Here is an 8,750-nt window from a genome sequence, read left to right on the forward strand (position 1 = left end):
GGACGGACGGACGGACGGACGGACGGACGGACGGACGGAGGGATGGATGGATGGATGGATGGACGGATGGATGGATGGACGGATGGACTGATGGATGGATGGATGGATGGACAGACGGACAGATGGGTGGATGGACTGATGAATGGATGCATGGATGGACGGACGGACGGATGGATGGATGGACGGACGGACGGATGGATGGATGGACGGATGGATGGACGGACGGATGGGTGGATGGACAGACGGACAGACGGACAGACGGACGGATGGGTGGATGGACGGACGGACGGAAGGATGGATGGATGAATCGATGGACGGACGGACGGAAGGATGGATGGATGGATGGATGGATGGACGGATGGGTGGATGGACGGACGGACGGACGGACGGAAGGATGGATGGATGGATGGATGGATGGATGGATGGATGGACGGACGGACGGACGGACGGACGGACGGACGGACGGAAGGATGGATGGATGGATGGACACCTAAGAAAATGCGTTCTTTTTCCTTCCCACTGTCACCAAGCATTTGCTCAAAGGGTGTCATCTGATTGTTGGGTTTTCTCTGTATTACTGTTGAGTCATTACCTTACAGTATGAAGCACTGTTGTTATCATTTGGCACTCTATGAATAGAACTGAATTAACCCTTTCACACATAGTGGTCACTACAGTGGACAGCTATTCAAAGGCCGTGCTCTTGTATTTGTGTCAGTGTTGATGGTATACTTGCACATAAACCACTACACTGGACACTAATGTGTCACTCCATACCTGCCACCCACTGACACGTATGTTGTCCATCTAAGTGGACATGTAAAAAAACTCTTCAAATGGTACATGTTTAAAAAAAATGAAGTTCAAAGATGAATAAAAATACTTAAGAAATCCTGATTGAGGCTGTCATAATTCATGCATGAAAGGGTTAAACTGAAATGGATGATCAGGAGTGGGCAGCATCTGGGCAGCCTGCTGTGGTCATCGGTCTCTGACCCACAGTTTGGAATTATTGGATTCTTGTGTTTTTTTGTGTTATAACACTGCCCTCTGTGTCCTTTCATATATTGTTTAGTCTGTTCTGCGAGTTTCCTATCAATGTTTTTAGTTTTTAGTTGGGTCATTTTCTAACTAGCATTTTCAGAAACTATTTGAGCTTTGGTGAAAAATGATTTTGACGCTGTGGTGCTAATACCTGTTCTCTGAGGTTGGTCCACAGCCTGGGACACTATGGACACTCACAAATGGAAGATAACGTCAGCACAGCAAAGAAGAAGAGGATTCAGAAAAAAGTAAGCACAATCAGACTTCCTGGTTCTGAAAACCCTGAAGATATGCCGCTGTGAAACGACTGCAGCTATCACTAATACTGCTCCCACTCGCTCCCATTGGCTATAATGGGAAAGTATTTGTGGGATGTGAAGTGCTTCTATAGCACAGCGATTGTATTCATGCGAGAACCACGACATGAAACCTGGTCTGAACACGGCATCGCACAATCCCTCAAAAAGGCTTCAAACTGAGCGACGGTTGCCTGAACCACACGTTACACATAAAGAGCTTCTGTGACACACACCTGGATGTTATAAGGCAGTCCAGGTTTGAGGAAGGGGGGCGTGGACACCAGGCTCAGGCTGTAAGGTGATTTGACAAACTTCACTGCAGCAAACTCGGTCTCCTGAGTAATACCACCTGAGAGACAAAATCCGCCCCACAAATTAAATATTTAAGTATTTCAAAGAATCGGGCTGAGAGCAGTGATCCATGCTCACCTGTGCTCTCTTCCACCAGTACAGCTATGTACAGGTACTTCCCCAGCAGGCTGTTGAGGTCTTTTGGTCCATTGTATTCAGACAGAACCTTCTGCATATTAACATTCACATGCACGTCACCTGCTGAGGACAACTGAAAGAGACACACACAGACACCGCTGTCAAAGAAACACAATAGATATGAGTTACATGATGAGAGTCACCTGGAGGAGGATCGTCAATAACCTAACACCACTAGAATAATGTCAGCTTCTCTTTATGCAGGTAACACCCTAAAAAAACGCCCAAAGTTAGAAGCACTGACCTCATCAACTGTCAGTGGGATTGCTGTAAGAGGTTCATAGATAATTTGCAGATGCAGCAAACACAGTGTTTCTGCAGTCTTGGTGCCAAAGTTCAAATCAACATTCTGAAATGTGAGCTGGTTCTTAAAAAACACCAACACTGTGAAGCAGCTGGACAAAGAGCCTGACTATCCCCCAAAGTCCAGTCAAAGATTTGATTGAAGACTGCTTAAACCAGGAGGACAAACTGATTCACTCTGCGATCTTTTTAAGAGACCACATCGAGCATTCCCACCTCCACACGGAGCTGAAGTTCAGTACCTGTTTGGAGACCTGTAAGATTTGTGACAACCTCCGGCATTCAGATCAAGTGAGTAGTGTACGAGGTGAATACCATGGCAGGTCTCGCACACACCACACAGGTCTGAGCTAAAATGGACCGTCTGCGACTTCAAAACATCTGTTTTGGTTATTAGTAAACTTGCCTGATAAAATAAATCCATAACAGTCTAAATATTGAAAAAACAACTATAAAAGTTACAAAAAGTCAAAGTAATACAGCAGTCATCCTGAAAAAGCTGAACATTTGGATACCTGGATGGTTTCTGTAGCATAAAACAGCTGGAGCACGAGTGAAATGGTTCAAATAACAATACTGTCAACATTAATCAGCATTAATAATAATAATAACAAGTGTCCTTGTGTTTGTTCATGTCTCTTACACTTTCTCTGATGATAGAGTTTGGGATGATAACTGGAGGACTTTTCCCACTAACATAGCCGTAGCGCAGAAACACGTCACCATCAGCCACCGGAGCGCCGTGGAGATACCTGGGACAGGTAAAAATACCACTCGTGTGTAACTGACAGCTTTAAATTATTTGAAAGTCTATAAACAGTGCAGAAATGTTTATTCACCTGGCTGAAACCTTGAAGTTGAAACTGGTGAATAAATTGTGACTGATGTAATTTGCTTCTGGTTCCACTTGGATGGAGAAACTGGGAAGAACTGATGCAGGGTGAAAGCCATTAATAACGCGTGTTTTACCCTCAATCAGCACCAGCAGTTTGCTTCATGATATTATAATGTACCGTATTCTCTAACTTCAAAGTCGGTGGTTGCTGTTGTGGTGAAATCATTGGAGTAAGAAGCTTCAATGGACCAAATGCCCAATCTGGAATCACAGACACGACCTTAGATACACGACCACGCAGCTGTGTGTCGCTTGTTTTACACTCTTATTTCTTACTTTGGGTTGACGGGGATCTTAAAGGGGTTTTGCAGAGATGGGATTCCATTGTTCACATCGACCATCTCCACAATGTCCACTATTGTATGGTCCGGGTCCTGGCGGGAGGGAGAGGGTAAGATATTATGGAACCCATCACTGCACCCACCTGCTACTACACAGGACAACTTCCCGCTTACCTTAAATGTCAGGTAGACGCTGCGATTAGCCGGTCTCAGCTCCTGGTTCAAGGAGAACGCCCTCACTTTGACTGGGAACAGAAGCACAGCTGTATGAGTGACAAGGGTGATGGTGTAACGGAGAACCTGAAAGAGGATCATCTGAATTTTTAGGTTAATGAGAACCATCCGACTACAGAAACCATGACAAAGACAGCCTGAAAGATGAACTCCAGCTCTGAGTTGATGGAGACCTTAACAGGAACCCTTGGCAAGGACTGGCTGAGGAGATCTACCAAACTCTATGAAGGCATATGAACCTGTTGATCAAAGACACCACACACCAATGCTTCTCATGGAAACTGAGGACACGTGTTAGAGCAGAGAGGAGACAGAACTGACTGACTTAGAGAGCGAGGGGGCGGAGTCTCCAGTGGACTTCCAGGTATACGAACCCTCTCCCACATGCAGGTAGCTGTACTGTTACCTTCTTTGATCATGTCCACAAGTCTCAAAAGGCTGATTCTGTCCATCTGGTTCTGTTCGGTGGGAGAAATGTTTCATCATCATCAGGTGACTCCTTCAGTCTCAGCTGACTGCAGGTTTCAACCTTATAAACAGCACATTTGTACTGACTGACACTAGCAGCACTGAATGAACGATGGGCTGTGTGGTCAGTTTATGACCATGTACCATTCACAGAGAGTTGGGGAATGGCTGCAATCACAGCATTGTAAGATGGTGACAGATGTACCCTTAGGCTCCCTCCTCCATTCAGAGATGGTCTTTCCCTTTTCACGTAAATGACCTCCTTGACTCCGCCCTCAAACCAGCGTTCCTCCCTGTCCAGGATGTGTACATCCCCCATCCTTGAACAGCCCGTTCTCACTCCCGAGGCGTAACATGCCGATGTTTTGTCACGTCCCGCGGCGTTCCTGAGGAACGTGAAAGGAGACCTTCGCCGTTCTTATGGTACACAGCGGGTTATGGCTGAAATCCAGTGCAATGACGCTCCCGCGGTAATAGACGTTCCAGCCCTGTATTCCAGCCCTAAACCTAACCTTATTCCTGACCTTAACCGGGACTTGATGATGTTAAGTAGCGTGTTTGTAAGCGATGTGAAGAAAAAGAGCGAACGTGTAGATTGAGTCCAGACGGTACTCCATCCATCCATCCATTCGCTTCCGCTTATCCTTTTCAGGGTCGCGGGGGGCGCTGGAGCCTATCCCAGCTCTCATAGGGCGAGAGGCGGGGTACACCCTGGACAGGTCGCCAGTCTGTCGCAGGGCCAACACACAGGGACAGACAACCATTCGCACTCACATTCACTCGCACATTCACACCTAGTGACAATTTGGATTATCCAGTTAACCTATCCCCACAAGCTGCATGACGGTGGGAGGAAGCCAGAGTACCCGGAGGGAACCCACGCGAACACGGGGAGAACATGAGAACTCAGACGGTTCTCATATTTCCTCATTTTTCCGAGGTCGTCATTTAGGAACGTAGTGTGTAGCCGAAAACGTATTATGTTGACGATTTGTCACCTAGCGTAAAATGTTATGCTTTGGGAGTGAGAACGTGTTGCCTTGAAAGAGTGTCCACTGGCCTGTAGGTGTAAACAGACTGTAGAGTCCCAGCCTGACGAGGTGGCTCTTCTGTGTTGTAGCCAGAGGTTGTTTGGTTTCCCCGATGTATAAATCCTGCCAATCCTCCTGCACTTAACAGCGTACACCATGTTACTCTGTTTGTGTTGGGGACCCGATCCTTGGGGTGGACCAGTTTTTGGTGCAGCGTGTTTTGAGGTTTAAAAGCCACAGAGACCCGGTGTTTAGAAAAAATGCGTCTCAGCTGCTCCGATACTCCTGACACGTACGGGATCACTACAGGTTTTGCTTAGGCAGCGGTTGTCCTTCTCTCCTGGATCGGCTGGAGCCAACAGCACACAGACTCAGGAGGGAGCAGCCCCCCGACCAGTGGCCCAACTGGATCTCCAGTTATATGACCTCTTTTACACATTGGACATTGAACTGTAATTTGCTATGATACAGGTACATTGATACAGTGGTTAACATGCAGCTGGAATTCAGATCTAAAGTCATTTATCTGTTCTCTTAAACAGACATCTCCAAATCAGCAGCTGATGGTTCCAGTCCAGCTATGCCTGAAGCTCCCAAAGGACATTTTAGAAACATCAGCTTAGATGGTACGCCCCTCCATCATAAAAACATTTAACTGATGTATCTGTGTCTTTGTATTCCTGATGATACAGACAATGAGCTCATAATGCTGCTGATCACACACAGCAGTAACACAGTTGTCTGTAAAATCTGATTCTTTCCTCTTTAATCTGCACGCATGAGGAAAAAAGTTCAACTCACTGAGTAATATTTGATCTTTTCCACCGGATTCATTATTATCAGGAAGTCCTAAAAACTCACTGAAAAGCCTTCAGCTGATCCAAAATGCTGCAGCAAGAGTCCTGACAGGGACTAGAAAGAGAGAGCAGATTTCTCCTGTTTGGCTTCCTGTTAAATCCAGAATTCAAAATCCTGCTCCTCACATACAAGGTCTTAAATAATCAGGCCCCATCTTATCTTAATGACCTTGTAGTACCATATCACCCTATTAGAGCACTTCGCTCTCGCTCTGCAGGCCTACTTGTTGTTCCTAGAGTATTTAAAAGTAGAATGGGAGGCAGAGCCTTCAGTTTTTAGGCCCCTCTTCTGTGGAACCAGCTTCCAGTTTGGATTCAGGAGACAGACACTATCTCTACTTTCAAGATCAGGCTTCAAACTTTCCTTTTTGCTAAAGCATATAGTTAGGGCTGGACCAGGTGACCCTGAATCCTCCCTTATTTACGCTGCAATAGGTGTAGGCTGCTGGGGATTCCCATGATGCACTGGGTGTTTCTACCTCACTCATTATGTATTAACAGACCTCTCTGCATTGAATCATATCTGTTATTAACCTCTGTCTCTCTTCCACAGCATGTCTTTATCCTGTCTTCCTTCTCTCACCCCAACCGGTCGCAGCAGATGGCCCCGCCCCTCCAGGTGAAGTTTTTCCTTCCCACTGTCGCCAAAGTGCTTGCTCAAAGGGGGTCATATGATTGTTGGGTTTTTCTCTGTATGTATTATTGTAGGGTCTACCTTACAATATAAAGCACCTTGACACTGTTGTTGGGATTTGGAGCTGTATAATTTGTGATTTGTGGTGCAGTTCTGAAGCTCTCGTGCCCATCGTTGGTACTGTCAGCTGAACACGGGTCAGCGCGGGTAACGTAATTGGTCCGTGACTATGCGTCCCTTATGCAACAAACTGCATTCTCTGTGTACTGTGGAACCTTTCTATCAGAACCACCATGAACTTCTTCTGCAGTTTGAGCTCCAGCAGCCTCAACAGGCCACACCCTCTATCCTCTGACCCCCAAACCAGTCTGTCTTTATGACTACAAGACAACCACCTGACTAGCTGAGTGTAAAGATGGGTTATAAAACATAAGATTAATGAGGAGAAGGCTGGAGTCTGAACTGGGACAAACTTCTCTCACCGCTCTGACGCGGCGTGTACAGCGGTTTGTCGGTTTGGATGAACAGGAAGCCATTGGTGCGACTGATGGGCACAGACTGGTGCTGATTGATCACGTCTGACTGCACATGGAGAATCACATGATTTGCACTCTTGTCCAGCTGGTTTGGGTACAGCTGTAAAAAGGAAGTGACATCATAAGTATTTCAGATGCCTTCAGTTAAACTGCAGGTGTTAGCCTGTTAGCATCTTTTCTCACCCGGACTTTGGCGTCAGCCTGGTGGTTATTTTGTGCATTGAGGGTCACGACCTCCCGAGCCAGAACCCGGTGATTCGGAGCCATTGACGTCTTCAGGAACAGGTAGACGTTGACTTCACCTGTAAAACCAAACAGCTGCACCACCACGGTCTCCACGGCGTCCAGGCGGAGCGATAGAGGTGCCGTTATCAGATACCTGAGAGAGGAGACATTTTAAAGTGATGCATATTTAGGTTGTTATCAGTTTGTCACGTTCGTCTAGAACGGCTTATGCTGTTGATACTTGCACATATCATCAGCACATACAGTCTGTGAACGTTTGTCCAGACTCGTATCAAATTTAAATTTAAGGAATTACATTTTCAAAAAGCATATTTATGCTCAGTGAATATTCTGCTGTTATTCCAATGAGTCAGAAACAACTCAAAGCTAGCGCTCCATGGTCTAAGTAGCTTGGAAAGAAGAGCATCTGGACTTCTGTAAGTTGCTTGAAGACGTTTCACCTCTCATCCAAGAAGCTTCTTCAGTTCTAGGGTCAAATGGCGGAGAGTCCCCCCAAAGAGGGACAAAGGACCCCCTGATGATCCTCCACCTAATCACACGAGCCAAGGTGTGAAAACGGGTGTGGGTCACAATCAGCCAGGGTTTCGGGTGAGCTCATTGTGAAACCTAGCCCCACCCTGTCATGTGACTAACTGAGGTCAGGTGGCCCTGGATGTGGGCGTTAAGGTGTCTGGATTATAGGCAGACAGTTGGGGTCATAAGCCCCGCCTCTGTTCAAAGATGGCCGTTCAAAGTGGACAAAGATGCTTCTTTCACTCCTCTTTCAAACCATCTGTCTTCTCTTTAGAAGACGGAGACCTCCATAATCACTCCTTGGCTCGTGCGATTATGTAGAGAGGATAGTCTAATCTGGGACTCTCCACCATTTAACCTTATACCTGAAGAAGCTTCTCAGATGAAGCGTCGTCAAGCAGCTTAAAGAAGTCCAGACCCTTTTCTTTCCGAGCTCCTTGGACTACGATGACCTGGATGACTGAGAACCTTCACAGACTCACACTCCATGCAAGCTACGAGCTGTTTCCCCCACACACATCCCCACAAGTCCAATGCTCTCAATCTCCAGGAAGTACCCAAAGAGTTCAAAGGTGTCTTTAAAGGCTGAAACAAACCTTTAGTAGTTTTTTCCACCTTCTTATTTCGGGGTCTTAAAAGTCAACTGGATGTAATTTTGGTTTATTTCAGGCTGCTGGAAACTCAGAACTCTGTGTGAAGATTTCAGTTTATCACGTAGTGCCAACTCACAACAACGTTATTTAACCATATATGCTTAGAGGTGTATAATCAATTGTGCAGTGATAGTCTGCAAACTTTGTGTGCATTAGAGAGCACTCTGGGAGCACGAGAGAGGTCGTACCTTGTCTTATTGTTTTATGGTAGGATTAACGTAGCTACGTCTGTTCTAGTCTAAGTGCTTTAAATGCTGGACTTCCTCA

The 8,750-nt window shown here is 46.2% G+C and overlaps 1 protein-coding gene across 1 annotated transcript in view; it reads right to left on the reverse strand.

Annotated features, from left to right (window-relative positions):
• Positions 1 to 8,750, reverse strand: part of c5 (complement component 5) — a 23,218-nt gene that overhangs the window by 13,242 nt on the left and 1,226 nt on the right. Inside the window, exons 2-10 of the mRNA XM_013914934.1 lie at positions 7,255 to 7,450; positions 7,018 to 7,171; positions 3,486 to 3,556; positions 3,307 to 3,404; positions 3,149 to 3,231; positions 2,975 to 3,065; positions 2,779 to 2,887; positions 1,773 to 1,905; positions 1,577 to 1,692 (exon numbers count right to left, since the gene is read on the reverse strand). Of these exons, the coding sequence (XP_013770388.1) occupies positions 1,577 to 1,692; positions 1,773 to 1,905; positions 2,779 to 2,887; positions 2,975 to 3,065; positions 3,149 to 3,231; positions 3,307 to 3,404; positions 3,486 to 3,556; positions 7,018 to 7,171; positions 7,255 to 7,450 (1,051 nt within the window). The remainder of the gene's footprint in view (positions 1 to 1,576; positions 1,693 to 1,772; positions 1,906 to 2,778; positions 2,888 to 2,974; positions 3,066 to 3,148; positions 3,232 to 3,306; positions 3,405 to 3,485; positions 3,557 to 7,017; positions 7,172 to 7,254; positions 7,451 to 8,750) is intronic.

Source organism: Pundamilia nyererei, unplaced genomic scaffold, assembly GCF_000239375.1.
Source record: "Pundamilia nyererei isolate P.nyererei 1_Seehausen unplaced genomic scaffold, PunNye1.0 scaffold00238, whole genome shotgun sequence".
Taxonomy (NCBI): domain Eukaryota; kingdom Metazoa; phylum Chordata; class Actinopteri; order Cichliformes; family Cichlidae; genus Pundamilia; species Pundamilia nyererei.